The sequence below is a fragment of the Wolffia australiana genome, chromosome 12 (assembly GCF_029677425.1).
Source record: "Wolffia australiana isolate 7733 chromosome 12, ASM2967742v1".
NCBI lineage: Eukaryota > Viridiplantae > Streptophyta > Magnoliopsida > Alismatales > Araceae > Wolffia > Wolffia australiana.
In genome coordinates this window covers 10,908,676-10,928,905 of record NC_135846.1, presented here as the reverse complement: position 1 = coordinate 10,928,905, position 20,230 = coordinate 10,908,676, and the positions used below count along the sequence as shown (strand labels likewise).

Here is a 20,230-nt window from a genome sequence, read left to right as displayed (position 1 = left end):
CTACTGCCGAATCAAACACCACCCGAGTCTACTGCTCTTGGTACGCTCATAAATTCCCTCTCAACGTCATATTATTTCTTTCAATGCCTCCGAATGTTTTCTCCACCGCCGGGGATTGATTAGTGATAGATAGGATTCACGTTCCAAGGATTAGGATTTCAATCAATACGTCCTTGGTTGAGACCGTCGAGGGTGTGCGCAAAAGCGGCAGTAGCCGAGCTCGCACCGTCGGCCTTCAACCCGACATCCGGATCATCTGGAGCCTTGTGTCATTTTCAGGTCACACTTACCGTTGCTGAATGGTCGTTGGTGCATGTTGACACCGGATTTATACTTCTCAATGCTTTCATCGTTGCATCATCACTTGCATGACATCCACATTAATCATCTTCCCTACATGACATGACTTCCCTCGCCCTCCCTGTGTGTAACACGAGTCGTTCGATCCTAGTGTCTGCCATGGTACATCAATAAAAGTCATGTACATCCAGTCCCAAGTATGTATGCCTCTTCTGCTCTAATCCTCACCAGGAAATCCTAATCTATACATCACAAACTAGGGTTGTAATAGTATACTTCTACAAGGTGCAGAGGATGCCCCCACAACAATCCCTACCATGTGGTGTGCCTCTTGAGTAAGGCAGTGTTGTTGTACTTCCTGACCTTAAAATCTACATGGATTCTCCGGCTCACAAAAACTCAACAAATGAGATGAATGGTGTATAGAATATCAACATTTAATATGCATATAAATTAAACTAGAGAGAACCTAGTTAAGTTACTAAAAAAGGATTGTCTTGGACCAAGGGTTGACTTTTTTTTAAGTTTAACTTTGACTAAAGAATGAGTTTGACTTATACATGCCTTTGCCTTAGTGTTAAATTTGACTCATGGTTGACCTTGACTTGGATTGATTTAGAATATGGTTGACTATTAATTAGGTTGACCTTGACTCTGATTGACTTAGATTCTTGACTTAGACTTGGCTTGACTCGACTTATCATTGATTTGAATTGACCTAAGATTCACTTACACTAGAATCTTGACTTTGACTTGGCTTGACTCAACTTATCATTATTTGACTTGACTTAAGATTCACTTACACTAGACTCTTGACCTTGAATTGGCTTGAGTGGACTTCACTTTATCGATACTAAGTTCATGTTTCAGATTAGAACAAACAATGTTCCTTGATGTACGAAGAACCAAAAAATTATGTTGTGTTCATGTTTGATTCATTTGGAACATTTGTGATCAAACCGCATTTAGGTGAGTTTCACTTTTGACAATTGAGGAATCAGTTTTTGTGCTATAAGATATCGCTCTTTTAAAAATAAGAAGTGTGGAGGCAGGAAAAATACACAAAAGGGTGAAGATGATGCATTCAAATGCAAGGTGAATTCAAAAAGGACGCCAGAAACAGCTAATGCAATGAAAATACTCTGCTGAATACACCTACTTCAATAGAGCTACAAAAATAGATGAGATACGAGAAGATTGGGAAGCATGAAATCATTTCTACATGAATTAAACATGAATTTAGGTGCAGAACATCAATTATGGCATTTACCACAGTCAAGAACCTAACTTAAAAATTTATGGAGCGAAACCTAGAGTAACTTTGATTTCCTTCTGCTTAGACAAGAGAGTGGTCGTAGATAGTGTTCTGCACAGGAGAGTAGCGAACTATGAGAGATATAAAGAGAGAGGAATAGATAAAGGGTCAGAAACAGTCTTCGTGCTGAAAACATCAATCTCTACACATGAGAGATGTAGATAATTAGAGAGAGGGAGAAAGAGAGACACAATAAGGTTTTTCTAAAAGAGAGATGTTTTTCATTTGTCCTAATCTATTGTGTCAATCAATCCAATCACGCTAAAAAGGATGCCATAGATTAATGATCACTTAGGAGTGTGATCAATCCAATGGCTCAATTAACTTGGTTCGAGATATGGTCAGATTAAACAATGAGCAGATTGAATTCCAATTCAAAATGTTCGTTTGATCAATATTCCTAATTTTCAAATGGTTTGATAGTTGGAGAAATTTTTCGTGAACACTGTTCGTGATAAAATTTTTTTGTTCACGCTCATTGATAAGCCTAAAAATAGTGTGATTAAATTCAAGTTTAATTGTGTCGTAAAATTTAAGCTTATGCAATAAAATTTATAAATTTCTCTTTTTCAAAATATAGAAGGTATAGAATGAGAAAGGGCTTGATCCACAAGGAGGCAATTGTCCTCAAAATCTGAATCTATTTTATGGTTCTAAGAAATAGAAATTACGCACAAAACAATGGGATGCCTAATAAATAGAGAAAGGATGCAAAAGGAGAGAAGGGGGTTCAACGGTCTAAACCTTCTCCTGAAGATTCAAATGACCTGAATGAAGGATGAGAAAGGCAGTGGTGCTTAGGAATTAATCCTCTTGAAAGGGTAAATACCTATGTGAATAACTCCTACCAATTCTTGATCTTGATTCTGTCTTGGGGAAAACAAGATCCTTAAGGAAAACATAGTAGTACTGCTGAAGAGGATGTAGGTAATAATAGATTGAATCTAAATGTGACCTACAATGGTAGATAACCTATCTAATTTATTTGATTTTATATTACTCAATGTCAAATAATTTTGATCATTTAAAGGTTCATAACACACATTTACAATTATTTTAATGCATTAAAAGGTGTCAAGTTCCTAGAATAACCCAATAATTTACGTGGTATCACGTGGTTAGGCATCTACAATTCCATGCATGTGCTTGTGTTCCAAGAATATGATCAATATGCGATATCTGACTCTCCGACCAGATGACTGAATTTTATTTCACATACGCTTGATAAATCAAGTATAAATGGATGTGGCACATCCTTTTTATTTTCCTCCGGATAAACTTCGAGTAGTTTGGACCTTATGCAAACTATACATAGTGGCAAAGCTTGATTGTTAATTTTGGAACCCAATACCCAAAAAATCTGCTAAGTACATGAAATCATGAATTAGTACTCTAAGGAAGAACATCTAGTGAAAAATGAGGGTTCTGACATATAGTGGAAGCACCAAAAAAATTTGATCAGATGCATACACATTCTGATGTAATATGAAGTGTCAGGATCGAGTGGCTCGTGTTACACCACAGGGGACGGAGATAGATGCAAGATGCGGATGTGATTAGTTGATGCATAATTCGTAAAATCAATGAGAAGAACGATGGAACACCAACTGACCGGCAGTAGACCCGATAGTGACAAGAGGGGCCTGGGCAATGTACAAGCTCCCAATGACCCGGATGATCAACTCAAAGGCCAACAGGGTGGGGGACGATCACTGTCCGTGAGCGTCTATGTCCGTCACTGAAAACTGCCCCAATCTGACACCGAAGAAAGACAGTCCCTAACACGAGTACGGTGGCTAGTCCTATAACTCGTAGAAAATCTCTCTCAAGGCAGCAGAGCAGTCAAAAAACCAGCACTGATGAAGATGATAATATTGAAAGAGGCAAGAGAATGTGTGACCTATGGACTCGGCCCAAGTGCTCGGGGCGAGTTTAGGCACTGACGAAGGTAGCCAGGATGAGACAGGCGTCGGTCAATGACCGTTCACGTTCGACGTGAAGGCTCAAGAGGAGCAGCGAGGGCGGACACCGTCACGGAGAATTCACGGTCACACTAATGGCGGCCGAGACTGGGTGGTGGCATCGGCGATAATAAACAGCAATAGAAATAGGGCAGTCGTAAGGGGTGACATTGATGAGTCGGTGTCGACTGAGCAGCGGGAGTCATGGCCCTTGTGTGTTGGTAAAAGGGTTGCTCCACGATAAAAGAACAAGCCGGTCTTCCGGGCAGTTGCACCATTGGGATCTTGTCGAAGGCGCGGGGATGGTGCCAACCATTGCAGTTGCACCCGTGGGATCTGTTGACGTCTGAAGGGACGAGGCCGGTCTTCTGGGCAGGTTCGTCGAGCGCAGTGACTTCCGGACGATCGAGGTTTTCGCAATTGTGACGTCTCCCACGATGGTCGATCGCCCGGTAACTGAATCCTGCAGCAACATTGACGACGATGGTGAACTTTCCGGTGGTGAAGAGGAACAGTAGACGGCAGCCGATGGCGTCCAAACTCAGGGTTGTAGGCGGTGCTCTAGTGACTCTTCAAGGTAACGGTGACCTAGGTGCAACAAGAAGAAATCTAAACTCCTCCCAAGGGGGGGAGGGAAAGCAGTGGAAACCCTTGAACAACAAGTAAAATTCCTTTCTGTCTTCAAAAGTCTCCAAACACAACGTTCACCACCCTTCCCCTTACATAGAAGAAGAGGGTGTGGTTGCCCTAATGGGCCACCTTAGGGAAGGAGTCCAACAAGGCCTCTTCCCTAAGAACCAAAACAAAGCAAAAATAAAAGACAAAAACTTTGGAGGAGGCCCGATACGATGGGGAGGGGCCTCCATAGTGATCAAGGGACGAGAGAAATAAGACCAAAACAACGCGAAAACTCTGATGGTCCTCCATAAGACCAAAATAACCAAAATGCAGCGAAAACGCGAAAACTCGGATGTCGTCAGACCTGATAGCAAAAACTCTGGTTCTTCACGTCAGCTCAGGCTCTGTGACATGGTTGATGACAAGTCTGGACTTGCTCTATCGGATGGTCCTCCATCGTCCGACATCTGACTCTTTGACCAGATAACTGAATTTTCTTTAATATACACTTGATAAATCAAGTATGCATGGATGTGGCACATCCTTTTTTATTTTCCTCATGATAAACTTTGTCTAGTTTGGACCTTATGAATCATATACATAGTGGCAGAGCATGACCTGTTAATTTTGGAACCCAATACCCAAAAAGTATGCCAAGTACATGAAATCATGAATTGGTACTCTGAGGTAGAACATCAAGTGAAAAATGAGGGCTCTGACATATAGAAGCACCAAGAAATTGTGATCAGATGCATACCCATTCAGTAGGATCCAAGTTAAAAGTTGGTTTCCAAATACCTTATCATCACTTTTAAATCATAATTTAGAATTAAACCACATAGAATAAATATCAATTACATATTTATCTCAATTTATTTTGACCTATGTAATTTCTGGGTAATTGAAGGAGCTTTTCTCATCATGCCATACTTGATTTTTTGGTTGGTTATATTTCCACTGATCCATAATGATCCATATATATAAATAAGCATAAAAAGATTGAGGTTCATCGATATCCATGTGAACCAATATCAACTAACAAAACTTTGGTTTTGTACAGAATGAGAGTTTATGATTATTTTGTTAGTTTGTTAAGAACAAAAATGAATTAAAACATCACATGCATGCAAGAATGGCCTTATATATTTTAGTTTTCATGTTTCAACTTGATCTTAGAAAATTAGAGTACGAGCCTCATGATATTGAAATGATAGAATTTTCATGAATTAGTGTCAGAAGCGCATTTAGCTTCAGCCATATATAGTTTTGATGTATGATATGCTCCACCTAATTTAGGTTTTTTTTAATGATATAAATATAATTTATTTTCATACCATTATCATATATTCATTTATTCCTGAAAATATGTATAAGTTAATTATTATACAATGACAGATAAATATAATTTAAAATGATTCAATGATGCAATAATTTCATCTCACCAACTTCTTTCATTTTTTTTTTGTCTTCGTTATTTCATTTCAACTTTTTTAGACACTATGAAAACCTTATAAAGACTAACCTTAATTTATAACCAACCTATTTCATGCATATTCTCCAAATTTTAGACTTTAAAATTTGGGAATTCTCTCGTAATATTTAGCTCATGTGCCTCTCTTACTCTAATCATCTTATTAGTTTTATCATTTTAATTCTTCTTCCAAATTTGGCACCATTATATTATTATCAAAAATCAGTAACCCATCATAATAATTATAAACTCAATTGCTTTTGGTATTATCTAATGTGTTATTAATCACAAATAAATTGACCTGAACTAACTTGCAGGGTCATAAAGTTTATGACTATAATGTGAATAATTCATATCTTTTAAATAACTTAAATATGAAAATAATCATATTAATATTTATGTGGAATATCAATGTATGGATTTATGATGTTGATGTTATATTTTGTTGTGACATAGAGAGGACTTCTCCTTCCTCACCGCATCAAACTCAGAGAGCATAATTTGTAATTGTAAATGAGCTGATATTGATTTCTCCTGCATAATATTTATAAATTTTAAGCAGATTTTGGAGGGGTTATGAAATTGGCCATCATGGCTAGATAGATAGATATAGAGAGGGAGAGAGAGAGAGAGAGAGAGAGAGAGAGAGAGAATCTGCCTTGCAATTCTCAATTTGGGTTGGCCTATTGGCATTTGTTATGGATCATCACTACATGAGGCAAATGTCAACAATCAAATATCATAAACAGTTCAATCAGGAATTTAGATCTGTTGGGTTGAATATTGCCTAGATCACAACATGTGATAAATCACAAAATGACGGATCACAAACAGAATGGAAAATAATCATATCCAATCAATTAATAGCCATATGCCTTTTTTGTCACATTATGTTTAATTACGTCATCGGCTATGAGACAATTACTCTAGTTTTATACTTGTAGTGTGCCTGTCTGTTTTGCCTAAGCCCCTCAGACGGGATGAAGCTAAAGACTCTGTGACGGGTGATGGAACAAATAACTAAGTGACCTCAGTTGTCCACACACCTTGCACATAAGTCAATTTTAATTTTTTTTACTTAATATTAAAACCTGGAAACTATCCCATCAAATCTTACAAAAACACGGCCGTAAAATGCAATTATTTAACCCCAAAGAATGATAGAAAAAATTCACATGAAGAAGAAACAAGTCCTCAAAATTTTCATGTTTAGAGTTTAGACAGAATTTTTCTAATTTTTGTATCTTTAATACAATCATATTTTAAATTATTTCTTAAAGTTCTAAGTTTTGTAAATTAAAATGGGGCCTAATCTAGGAGAATAACCGCAAAGTGACCAAGTGGACGAATGCAAGCACGAGAACGGAGATGAAGTTGCGCAGATTTACCAATCCAAATGCTTCCGTTCTCGCCGTCGTGATTCTCTTCTTCGTTGTCGCAGTGAATGCAGCCGATCGTCGCCATCCGGATCAACCGCAGGTTTTCTTCTTCTTCTGCCTCTTCTTTTCGAAAGAACAACGGAATTCTTCTCGATCCGCGCGGTTTGTTCATGTTTCGACGGCATCGATCTGTGTTATTACATCTGAGATGACCGAATTGGCGTTCTATGATTCTTCTCGATTCGCGCGGTTTGTTCATGTTTCCACGGCGTCGATCTGCGTGATTACATGTGAGATGACCAAATATGCGTTTTATGATTCTTCTCGATTCGCGCGGTTTGTTCATGTTTCCACGGCGTCGATCTGCGTGATTACATCTCAGATAAGCGATCGAATCTGCGATCCATAATTCTTCTCGATAAGCGAAGTCTGTCCCTGTTTCAATAGCTTCGATTTGGGTTTTTTAGATCTGAAATCACCAAATTTGCGTTTCATTACATAATTCTTCTCTATCCGCGCGGTTTATTCATGGTGCAGCTCCGTCGATTTGTGTTTTTAAATCTGAAATGACCAAATCTGCGTTTCATAATATAATTCTTCTCGATCCTCGTGGTTTGTTCATGGCGTAGCTCCGTCGATTTGTGCTTTTAGATCTGAAATGACCAAATCTGCGTTTTATAATATAATTCTTCTCGATCCGCGCAGTTTTTTCATATTTCAACGGCTTCAATCTATGTGATTACATCTCAGATGACCGACCGAATCTGCGATTTATGATTTATTTTTTCTGGAATCTCGATTCGCGCGGTTCGTTCATGTTTCAACGGCGTCAATCCATGAGATTACGCTCAATAGACCAAATCCGCGATCTACAATTCTTCCCAATCCGCGGTTTTTTCAACGGCGTCGTTCCGTGTGATAAACTCTGCGCTGAAAGACCGAATCAGCGATTTACAATATAATTCTTCACGATCAGCGATCTACAATTATCTTCTCGATCTACATGTCTGACGAAGACGAAATCACGCAGGCGAAGTGCAGCAGATCCTGCGCCGCGCAGAACTGTAATTGTAAGTCGTATCCGATCAAAGATCTCGCCGAGTTTCTCGTCCGATTGAAAGCTTGATCGATCGTCGTCTGTCTGTCTGTGCGAAGCGATCGGCATCCGCTATGGAAAATATTGCGGCGTGGGATGGACGGGCTGCCCCGGCGAAGAACCCTGCGATGAACTCGACGCCTGTTGCAAGATCCACGACGAGTGCGTCGGCAAGAACGGTTCATCTTCAAACACAAATTTCTCTTGAAAAATCCGTCGATTTCTTCGCAGATTAATGGAGAAATTTGTTCAAATTCTTGCAGGAATGGCAAGCGTGAAGTGCCATGAGAGCTTCAAGAGATGCATCAAGCGGATAAGGAGAAAGAACACGGCGGGATTCTCCAGGGATTGTCCTTATGAAGTGGCCATGCCCACCATGATCCAAGGAATGGACATGGCCATCCTCTTCAGCCAGCTCGGCAGCTCCAAATACGATTTATAATCCCCAATTTCAACGAAAATATCAGCTTTCTTCCGCGAATACGATCCCAAAAATTCCTTCCACTGAAGAACAGAAATGAGGTTCGTGTAAAAAAAAAAGAAAACTTGAAATTTTGAAGTCATTCCAAGTAATACCTTCATCTTTGGCGATGTTTGGTTGATCACACAAAAGCTGACTGAGCCCGGCGGCATCTCTAGAACTGGAAGATCAGCAGGATGTTTTGTTCGATGAGATGAATGTTGGAGAAATTTCTATTTAATTTCTACTAACCTAGTATTCCAGTTCAGTGCAGAGATCAACGATACCTTGAGATGGTACCTGCGAGATAAAAATGGCGTCGGCCGAGAGATTTCATTGATATTATTAGTGTTTACTCGATTATATAGCATGAACTGGGCTAGTAAGAGGCTTACTCAGATTGATACATCTCGTGGATCGTCTTCAGACCTTCTACGCAATCTGCGAGGCTTGGTTTGATTCCAATCTTAATTTGGCAGGAGATGGGAGTTGATTCTGACCTTGATAGTTGACACGCATCTTTGGATATCTTATCCAAGGATGCTACGACGCTTTCAAATTGTTTCCTGTTTTCCATCAAAAACGGAGTTTATTATGCATCGAAGTATTTTTAGGAGACATGAAGATCTTAAATCATGGTTAATTATACACTAATTTTTAAAAAAAATTGGCCTGTGCAGAAGAAAATCATGGGATTCCATGTCCAAATTCTAGATCAATCTATTTGAAGACCAGAATTTTTTGCTTGTAAGATCATCGCATTCATCAGTTAAAGAATAACGAAGGAACTCACAGAACCTCCTTCATGGCGGAGAAAATTCTCTCTAATGTCTCCAACTGCTTCCCCAAGAGCGTCTCTTTTATACCCCCGACACAAGAGAGGCCGCCGTAATTCTTCTGTTCTCTGAGAGCCTGCGGCCAATATTAATTTAAATTCACCTCACAATGACCAAAAAAATCATCCTTGAACGAGAAAAATGTTTTCTAATTTCATTTTTCATAAAATTCTCGTGATATATACAGAGTAAACCTTACAATGACCAAAAAAATCATCCTTGAACGAGAAAAAGCAAGACTAAACATCATCCGGAAATCAAACCTAAAGACAACAAAAATTAAGCACATTAAAATGTTTCCTAAGTTCATCTCATAAGATTCTAGTGATATATATGGATTAAAACTCAAGCTCTAACTGTATTTCTTGCAAGATCTGATAACAAGATAGATAAGTAGACAACGAAGCGAAACAATGGACGGAATAAAAAAGCCGCAGTAATCCAAAGGAAAATGCAATAACTGCTACTAAATTTCGACTTGCGCAGAAATTTTTGCACAGTGATTCGTTCATCGATAGCATTATGCATCAACGATCCTCTTTTTTGTCATTATCAAAAAGAAAAATCAATACAAGCAGAGGAAGAACAGGAAAAAAGGAAATGAAAACGGATCAGAGAAGATGAGGACGAAGACTGGACCTCCAACCGATCTATGATTGAGGTTGCGCTCCCGAAGTGAGAAATCAAGCGAGATTGGAGCTCGTCCCACCGCTTCATCTCTCCCTCCACTCTTCTGTACTTCTGCTGGTACTTCCGCACTAGCGCCTCCATTCTCTTCGAGAAAATAAATAATTAATAAGCCAAGGGACAGTAGTTATATTTTCTCAGCATCTTATCGGGCCGTTGGATCCGTGTACCCGAAGGGTCTATTTATTCTACGGCGATCCTGCATCCGCGTATGAGGCCGACCGTTCTATAAAATCCGAGGCCCTTTCCGCCAGTTTCCTTCGGGCCTGAGAAAGTCAACGTGGCTGATCCAATCGAGCGAAGCTTCGTCTCCGGCGTTGAAACTCTCTTATCAAAGCGTCGATCGATCAAAGTTTCCGTCGAAGGCGTTTGATCGATCGAAGGTTCTTCTACAGCGGCGAAAATCTCCGACGAACACTTCATCGATCGAAGCTTCTTCATCTTCAGCGAAACTAATCGATCGAGTCTTCCTCTCCGTTTTGAAGATCTCTGATCAAAGCGTAGATCGATCAAAGTTTCCGTCAGAGGCGTTTGATCGATCGAAGCTTCTTCTATAGCGACGGAAATCTCCGTCGAAGCCTTCATCGGTCGAGGTTTCTTCATCTTCAGCGAAACTAATCGATCGGATCTTCCTCTCCGGCGGTGAAAATCTCTGATCAAAGCGTCTATCGATCAAAGTTCCATCCGCGGCGGCGAAGATCTCCGTTTTAAGCTTCATCCATCGAAGTAGCTCGATTTGTCTCTCAAATCTCCGTTTCAGGTTTCATCGATCGAAATCAATCGATCTTTCGTTCATATATTCCTCTCCGGCGGTGAAAAATCCCTGTCAAAGTCGTCGATCAATCGAAGAAAAACGATCAAATCTTCCTCTCCGAAACGGTAGATCGACGATTTAGATCGCGTCGTCGATAGACCTATCGGAATTCAGATCACGACCATGGGGAACACGGAGAAGCTGATGAACCAAATCATGGAGCTGAAATTCACCGCCAAGAGCCTGCAGCGGCAGGCGCGCAAGTGCGAAAAGGACGAGAAATCCGAGAAACTGAAGGTGAAGAAGGCGATCGAGAAGGGGAACATGGACGGGGCGCGGATCTACGCGGAGAACGCGATCCGCAAGCGCAGCGAGCAGATGAACTACCTCCGCCTGGCCTCCCGCCTCGAAGCCGTCGTCGCGCGGCTCGACACGCAGGCCAAGATGCAACTCATCGGCAAATCCATGGCCTCCATCGTCAAATCCCTCGATTCTTCCTTGGCAACCGGCAATCTACAGAAGATGTCGGAGACGATGGATCAGTTCGAGAAGCAGTTCGTCAACATGGAGGTGCAGGCAGAGTTCATGGAGAGCTCCATGGCCGGATCTACCAGCCTCTCCACGCCGGAGTCCGAGGTTACTGGACTGATGCAGCAAGTCGCGGACGAGCACGGACTGGAAGTCTCCGTCGGGCTTCCGCAGGCCGCCAGCCACGAGATCCCCGCCATGACCGAGACGGTGGGCGAGGAAGATCTCTCCAGGCGCTTCGCCGATCTCCGCGCCCGAGGTTAGATTTTCAAATTTCTGTAATGAATGCTCTCTATTTTCAAATTCCTGTAATGAATGCTCTCTATTTTCAAATTTTCATGATAGAATCATTTTCATATAATAAAAGTTATCTTGGTTACCAGTGCCTAGGTGAGGTCCGTTAAGAACAAACACTCTCGAAAACATATTTGGACGTCAACCAATCCTGGAGGATTACCCGAGATGTCGTCATTCCCGAAAGATGTCGTCGTTCGCGTTTTCATGTAGGGAATGCCACGTCCGGGACATGACGCCCCAGACGTGACGAAACGTGACGGATTGTGACGTGACGAAACTTTCGTCATGTCACCGTCCCATTATGCGTCCTGCCATATGCAAAAAAAAACTGTCATGTTTCTGTCACTGTCCCACCATAGGGTGTCCCGTCACCGTGACGGCGTCACCGTCACCGGTGAGGTGAATAAAACCCTGCTTGAACGGAGTAGTATATCTCCAATTATTTATAGACGGCGTCGGTTTGCGTGCGCAAAAAAACAGGTACTTCTATGCAAAATTCCAGGAAGTTGAAATTGCCACATCACATGGCAAAATCTCAGCCGTCGGAAAGATTAAAAATAATGATTTTTATATGTATTTTCTGTCAGTTTTAACTTTTCAAAAATTCTGTCACGAACGTCATCCACAATGGCCGGTGTCACGTCACGCATCCTGGGCATCTCATCACCATCACGTCCCCATCACGACCACTTCCTCATCCGTCAATGTCTCCGTTTGTCAGTTCCCTAGTTCCATTTTGTACCATCCTATTTTGTTATCAGGTGCATTATTGTAGAACAGTACTGGCTTGGATTTGAGGACGGATGATGGATCACCACCTATCTTGTCTTAATCCATCATCCAATGGTGTCCACACATTTGATGAACGAAGACACTTCCGTCACTAGTCATCAGTCATCTGTCCGAGGTAAGAGGGAAAGAGAGCGAGGTGAATGAAGAGATGCAGAGAGATAATGAGATGGTGAGGTAGTGCACGTCAAAGGCACGGGGGGCCAGCAACATCATTAACATCTGAATAATTGGGCGGGGGTGTGAGAGATTGCGAGAGTTAGGGAGTCATTGATAGCATATCTATCACTATGTTCCATCATTCATCACAAATGAACAACTAAACATGAATAATGATGACATGGCGATGATGAAGAAATGATGGTCTTGCATGGCAGATGAACGAATGACTGAATAGACTAATCGACAGTCTTCATCTTTTGGCCTTCCTCCATCAAAAGAACTGGGCAAGTTTTAGGAGGTATTGTAAGAATCATCCTCCATTCGTTTGTTCGATGAGTGAATCTAATTTCTGGTGGTCCTCTTCCCACAAAATTGTGTCCTCACTTTGGGCTATATAGGTAGCCTCAACCTCAAGCACCGAGATTATCAGGGCATTGTCAGAGAAACACTTTTACTCTTTCAAATGGTGAGGAGGAATGTTATGTAGGATTGTTTAAGATCTATGTTCTTTGTTCTTGTTTTACAATGCACCTTGGAAATGTTGAATCTTGTGTAATATCATGTTATACTTTGGGAGTAGTTATTGGTTCCATTATATGTTTGTGTTGTGCTTCTTGGGACATGATGCCCCAAAAATTGTGTGGAAGACATGTTTATCTTGCTCTCAAAAGTCCACATTCTTCATAAACATATAGATGTTAGGCACTAAACAAATGTAACTCCACATAGGTTTCTTTCTTCAGCATATAATATCTTGGTATGCTTTGGATCTACAACTAAGGTTGACTATGACCTAGATAAGTCTTTATTGACCAATGATTTAACAGTCATTTACTACTTTAGGCAATGAAATCTTACTATCAAATTTGTCAATGCAATATATACACTATAACAATGCAATTTATAATATCCATCAAAAATATAATAAGATTTAAGCGTGATACATTTATGGACATCAGAAAAAGCCTACAAAACATGTCAAATGTATCAATTGGAATTGAATGTCTAAACACATTTTCCACAACATCATAAGCTTAAAATGTCAAAATATGGAATCAAACATTTTTCGTGGCCATTTGAATGGCTGGTTAAATTTTATCCAACTCTATTTGTATGGAGTTTCCAAATAACATCTAATTTTCTTGTTCAGGGATTTCAATAATTTAGCTAACATGCCACATGTGAGATAATTCTACATTTAATCCCTGATTTGAATTCTTCATTACCTACAAGGTGACTAATCTTTAAAGACTTATAACATTCTAATGAATATTCACTTTTTTATTAAAAGAGGTACTCATTGAACAGTTACCAATTTACAATCGATTTCATTAATTTAACGTAATTTCATTCTCTTGATATGGCTTATTCATAAAACTTTTATTATTTCATCTCATATCATGTATCATATGAAAATGAATATTTAAGATATGTGTATAAAGGCAAGTAGTCATTGTAGTGAGATCTTATCGTAATTCACATATCATTGCATACAAACATGGGCTTTAGTCAAATATTGAACATGAATAATGGATATGATTTGCATTAGTGTATTCAAACAAGATATTGACAGATAATTAACTTTAAGGCCATATGATTCCATCTCCTGCATGCCAAAAAAATATAGAGACAAAATGTATAGATTTTTTCTATGACTATGATGACACTGGCAATATATTTTTTAACTAGTATAGCTCTTACTTTACCATAATCAGATGGTATTTGACAAGTATTTTTCGAGATAGTTTGATGATAATTCTAAACAGGATGGATCGTGAGAGGATAAGATATTCTAACTCATTTCAGTATATAGTCCAATGCATTGCAGTATATAATCAACAACAACTAAATCAACTGGTAATTGAAATGGATTCACATTCGTTGACTAGTAATTTATTTTATTTATCTCCTGGAGTTTCCCTATGGGGCACGAGAATATAATACTGTCTTTTTAATCCCCCAATATACTCGTTGATTGCATGGGAGAAGTTCATGAACACATGAGTTGATTCGTGGTTTTCCCATTTCAAATCATATGTTGCCTAGATGATCTTGGATGAATAATGCGAACTCGTCTGCATAAACTTATGATTGAATCAATATTTATAAAGATAATATCATTCATGCAAATATGTTCTCATGTTTACTCTACATATGGTTCACATGAATTTCAGGGTAAAACTTCCATAGAATACTATCTTATTTGTTATGAATGTTCTTGAATATATCCTTTAAAATTGGGATATCATCAAATTGATAAAATTTACATTTCAATAATGATATATTTTAGATTTTAAGAAACTAAAAACTAAAACAGAAAGTAACAGTTTTTTTACAATTGTGTTGGACCTAATGGAGAACTTTATTCACAAGTACCATTTTTATTTACAACTTATTCTAATGGTTATGCTTTCAATTGCAATAAAAAACCCAAATTCTCTCTCTTCTCTTATGTTGATGCGAAGAATAGGAAACATGATTTCTAAATTAATATATGGCCCTGTCAAATAACCCTTGAATTCCCTCTGGCATTGAATATGAACAAAAAATATGGAAGAGTACTTCCAACACCAATGCAATGTTTCATGCTGGTTTCTTGATTGCATTTTACAGGATCCAGTTGGGGTGAAACATAACGAGAGGGAATCACATGAGCAAAACTTGTGAAGAGCTTTCAGGATAAAATAAGAGACATGCATATCAATCAACTAAAACCTTGACTTCATCATATCTTGATGAATCAAAATCTGATTACTAGTGTTAAGGGAATACAAAGAATTTGTGGAGGGAATGCAAACCAATGATATTATTTAATTATCTTTGAAAAAACATTAACTTACATTATCTTCATATTTGGGATCATTTTACTTACATTATCTTCATTTTTATTTGGATTCTCATTTCATGCATAAACGGAGCACTTGGTCAAAACAACAGTTCTTAACAATACTTTTTACATATTTTACAAGTCCAATTATTTGCATCCAAAATTGGTTTTAAAATTACTATTTTAATGGATTAAATTCCCTCTCTAGGGGTTGTTCTACCTTTTTCATGTCTAAAGGGAAATAAATGAATAAAAATATAAGAATAAGAAGTAATACATATATATATATATGTATAGAGAGAGAGAGAGAGAGAAATTGGTTTTAGCAGCCAAGGAAACTAGCTAGGTGCAACCACACACAAGCCAATCGCAGGTTGCGAGGGCATAGTGCTCAAGCCCACCCACATATAGTAAGCACCAATGACCCAACAGCAGTGCCCAGAAAATGTGCATAGAAGGCCTATTCAAGGGAGCCTATACAGACCTAGCATAGAGATAGCCTATGCACACGCACATGGGAGATGACATTTTATTTCATATACCATATCCTAACAAGATTTATATAGCTATTTTTTAAAACATTTTATGATATGGGATCAGATCTCATTATTTATTTCAGCTCTGTTCTGGACCAGGCCGACAAGTAATGAGATGGATTACAGCCCAACATGCCACAATCTTAAGACAAATAGAAATAAAACTTGACCGAGCTCCAAGACAATCCAGCCCAAAGCCTTTGTCATAAATGGCTTTCAAGCATTGGGATTTAGTCTCGATCGTCTGATTTTCTTAAGTAAGATCAGATGGCAAGATTTTATTATTCTGATTGATTGTTCTTTCTTTTGTAGGTTTCTGATTGGCTACGATCTCGCTTATGAAGATGAAAGGACCTAACATCGGGTGAATCCTGTGGAAGGATGGCTGACAAGGCTGGTGACATGGAAACAGGGTCAACTAGAAGGTATAGAGGTCCACAGCTGCGATTTGATCGCAGTTGTTGGATCCTTTATGAATGACAATGGATGACCATGGGATACATCCATCTCCACCCCTAGTTGTTGACTCTATCAGTTGGATAGCGGAATCTGATAGAAAGGGGGAACTTTAGGCCATCCTACGGCCATCAGAGGACCCCCAAGGGCACACCATGAGATCCACGGTCATTGGACGTCCTCCTTGGTCCTTAAAAAGGCATCGATGGCCCCCCGATTTTACATCTTCCAACAAACCTTCACGATAGTGGGAGACCCCCCATAGAGTTTTCCTGGCTGTCTAATGGAAGTGACAGTTCCCTAGAGGTTTGAAGAACTCATAATGGCACCGACAAAGCTCTAGATCATCATGGATTCACGCCACCACAAAGGAAGGCAGACAAAAGTGCATACCGATGTTAGGGGGTGGTGATCAACGCCCCCATTCTCTGCCTGCCTGAATCAAGACAATCCAGGTAAGGTGTTGGTCTCCATTTGGTAGATTTAAATTATTTATCACACTCAAATTCATATATTGATCTAAAATGACCTACCAAGGTTGATTTATTTCATCTTTTATGGTTTAGCCCCTGTGTGGCATCTTGACCAACAACAAAAGTGCGCCAAGTATTTTTTGCAATTTACACTATTTCCTCTTGAATTATATCATAAAATACTATAAATAAATATTATTAATATAAATCATATGATCGCACTATCTTATCGCATTATGTTCCCTAACCATACATCAATAAATATATATATATAGTTACATCTAATTACTTATAGTATTCCTACTATCTTCTGTCCTTCTCTCTCTCTGTAATTGGACCATTTGTATCTATAGGCATCAGGATCCCTATTGATGGATCTCTCAATTCGAGAAAAAAGAGGATCAAAACAGTTCTTCTGGCTATTTTTCAAATTCGATAAATTTTGGTTGATTGTATATTTCATTATAGCTATATGATCCTAAAGTCAAGTTGCGCCCAAAAGGGAAGGCACGCCTTGACTTTAGGAGCGGAAAAGAATGACTGGGAGAGCGGCCGCAGAGCTATGGAACTTGGTTATGGGTCTTTTGTCGAAATGGAATGGCCTTACTTTTTTATCGTGAATTAATTTAGTAGTGAAAGGTTCGAATCAGCATATTTATGTTACTGTCACTCTTCCTCGGCCAGGCTTGGGTAGCATAGCCAAGCGTTCCTCGTTATTATTTTGCTCGCAGTAATTGTGGCCAATCGGGAGAATTTAGACTGCATCTTCTTCTAAAATCAAAGAACTATATTCACTCTATATCTCTATATAAATATATATTTCTCTACTTTATTAACCTATGCACAACTAAATAATATATCTCCCCTATCTGACCTAATTCTTATCTCCCTTTCCATTTTCTCACTTATGGTATATCCTACTCAAACAAACACTCCGATTAATTAACCCTTTACATATTAATCCTCTCTCGATTACTATATCTACATACCATTAGCTTACCTAAATAACAACTCTGAAATCATCCTCTCCGAAGAATAGTTCAATATTAAAATCTCTATCTATTTGTCAAACCTTATGATTAAACACTAAAAATAATTGTTCCATTACCTATTTTTATATCATCCTTCATTATAAAAATAAAAATCCATTGCATCATCTCACTGGCTTACTATTTTGAATATCCATAAAAATATTAATCATAAGAGGTGATATAGTTATCTTATATTATCACTGTCTTAACTCCCTTTCACTAATTCTCTCTATCACTACTTTTTACTTATTATTATATCTACCTATTTCTACTTAATTATCTTTGCCTTTTCAGTACCTTTATTATTATTATCACTTATATTGCTCAACCTCTAACTAATCCCTTTAATTACACTTAATCATTCTCCATTACCATAACTAATATCTTTAATTACACTTAATCATCCTAAATTATCCATTACAATAACTAATCTATTTAATTACACTTAATCATCCTAAGTTCTCCACCACCGTAGCTAATCTCTTTAATGACACATAGAATCATTTGCTGATCTCCGGGAAAGGTTTTTCCATCCATCGATGAAATATTCATCCTGTCTAGGGACTTGGAAGGTGGACAGGATGAAATTTGTCTCAAACATCTGATGGGATGAGAATGTCTTGGACCGGATGGTTTTCAGATGGTGGTGGGATGTGGAAGAAAATATTGGATGAGAAGAACTCTGGATGGGTCGATTTGGATGAATTTCTAAAAATTATGATGTACGGCATGAGTATCTTCGTCTCGTCCCGTTCTTTGTCCCTGTCCTGGGAAATAGCATTCTATAGTTGAGATAAACATTCATGAAGCATATTTATTCATGAATAAATCCTGGGGAATGACCAAAATTATGAGGATGATCACCTCCCTGCCTTGTCATTGCCAAAATTATTAGGATGATCAACCAAATAATGTCAGGAGAATATCCGAGAGGTTGTCATCTGGTTTGTAACGACCATGTGTGGTCACCATCAAGATTATTAGGATGAACAACTAATTAATGACAGTTGCATTCTCGAGATGTTATAATTATCATTTTCTTGTCCTTGTGTGGTCACCGTCAAGAGTAATGTTGGGTCCTAGAGGCCTAGATCTGGATGAACAAATCAAAACGACTCGCAACGGAAGACTTGAACGAATCGAATGGCATAAAAAAACCATGAAACGATGTACCTTGGCACAGATGGCATCCGTGATTTCTTGGATCCTAGAGTGAGATGAGTCGAGCTGCTTACATGTGCAGCCTCTAGACGTATCCATGTGATCCTCGGCACGTCGAATCTCCTCCTTCTCCTTGAGGAGTCCCGTTCTACTTCCACCGTCGTCGTTACGTCGTTCCGATCACATCAGGCATGGAGAGGGGTGTGGGGAGAGTGGAGAAGAAGGGGAAGGCCCCCTAAACAATTCTAGCCTGAGTGAATTTCGTTCAGGGCCTTCTCCTATTTATACTAAGTATTTTTCATAAAAACCCCCAAAACTTAAGTATATCTTCCGACGTCCAAAAGACCATATGCGTGTGACCCTCTAGGCCCATGTATCAGTCTAGTTAACAACTCTAGCAGCCCAATAACCTTTATTGGCCTTCCAAGTTAATTAACTATATCATCATATAGATTAATTAACGTCGAATCAATTTAACCCAATATAGGTCGAGTCTCCGACACGTGGGGTGCCAAGCTACTCCTCGTGTCCTGGAAGATACAAAGGAGTGTGTATCGACGCACTCATGAAACCTGTTCGTCATCAGTTACTGTGTATGTACAATCCCTCATCCACTTGACGCTCCTTGAATGACTTAGGGTATGGTCAACTATCAAACCCTAATCGATCATTCGAGTTAGTACTGATGCATTCAAAAATCATCGGAGAACTCTTCTCTGATATTTCACTGCCTTGGCCAAGGACTTCATTGCATCATCTTCTGTGAGTTGTCACCTCTTATACCGAGGGTGGACGATCCCATATTGACAACTCAATCATCTTCAAGACGTCTAGAATGTACCCGAACTAAGACCGTTTAGAATCCCATGATTAGAGACTCGTTGGCCATAGCCTAAGTACAACTGTCCGTCTACAAGACGTCTTTGGTGTCTCAGGTCTAAGAACCACTTAAACAACCGTGACATGAATCAACCTGATTGACATTTTGGTATAATACCATTTAGGGATTCGTACAGATCAATTTAGTGAACTCTTTCCACTAAAGAGCACCCACTATCTATCCTTAGTGTCTCCACACTAATGGCTACGGGAA

The 20,230-nt window shown here is 39.1% G+C and overlaps 3 protein-coding genes across 3 annotated transcripts; 2 read left to right on the top strand and 1 right to left on the bottom strand.

Annotated features, from left to right (window-relative positions):
• Positions 1-6,982: 6,982 nt before the first annotated feature.
• LOC144710004 (putative phospholipase A2 homolog 1) lies at positions 6,983-8,731 on the top strand. The gene is made up of 4 exons (XM_078583649.1): positions 6,983-7,144; positions 8,075-8,114; positions 8,200-8,319; positions 8,404-8,731. Exons 1-4 carry the CDS (start codon positions 7,034-7,036, stop codon positions 8,580-8,582), a joined length of 450 nt encoding a protein of 149 aa, XP_078439775.1. The 5' UTR covers positions 6,983-7,033; the 3' UTR covers positions 8,583-8,731.
• LOC144710003 (Pentatricopeptide repeat (PPR) superfamily protein) lies at positions 7,978-10,234 on the bottom strand. Its single transcript, XM_078583648.1, has 6 exons — positions 10,076-10,234; positions 9,394-9,512; positions 8,996-9,166; positions 8,853-8,900; positions 8,717-8,781; positions 7,978-8,644 (listed from the first exon to the last, which is right to left on the bottom strand). Exons 1-6 carry the CDS (start codon positions 10,205-10,207, stop codon positions 8,604-8,606), a joined length of 576 nt encoding a protein of 191 aa, XP_078439774.1. The 5' UTR covers positions 10,208-10,234; the 3' UTR covers positions 7,978-8,603.
• Positions 10,235-10,369: 135 nt separating this feature from the next.
• Positions 10,370-11,784, top strand: LOC144710002 (ESCRT-related protein CHMP1-like). The gene has a single exon (XM_078583647.1). It carries the CDS (start codon positions 11,061-11,063, stop codon positions 11,667-11,669), a length of 609 nt encoding a protein of 202 aa, XP_078439773.1. The 5' UTR covers positions 10,370-11,060; the 3' UTR covers positions 11,670-11,784.
• Positions 11,785-20,230: the final 8,446 nt, after the last annotated feature.

Coding starts and splice junctions, on each gene's coding strand:
- LOC144710003 (XM_078583648.1), bottom strand. CDS start 10,207: ATGGAGGCGCTAGTGCGGAAGTACCAGCAGAAGTACAGAAGAGTGGAG. Junction 9,513..10,075: donor CAATCATAGATCGGTTGGAG/GTCCAGTCTTCG, acceptor TATTGGCCGCAG/GCTCTCAGAGAACAGAAGAA. Junction 8,782..8,852: donor GCACTGAACTGGAATACTAG/GTTAGTAGAAAT, acceptor CTGATCTTCCAG/TTCTAGAGATGCCGCCGGGC.
- LOC144710004 (XM_078583649.1), top strand. CDS start 7,034: ATGAAGTTGCGCAGATTTACCAATCCAAATGCTTCCGTTCTCGCCGTC. Junction 8,115..8,199: donor CGCCGCGCAGAACTGTAATT/GTAAGTCGTATC, acceptor GTCTGTGCGAAG/CGATCGGCATCCGCTATGGA. Junction 8,320..8,403: donor CGAGTGCGTCGGCAAGAACG/GTTCATCTTCAA, acceptor AAATTCTTGCAG/GAATGGCAAGCGTGAAGTGC.
- LOC144710002 (XM_078583647.1), top strand. CDS start 11,061: ATGGGGAACACGGAGAAGCTGATGAACCAAATCATGGAGCTGAAATTC.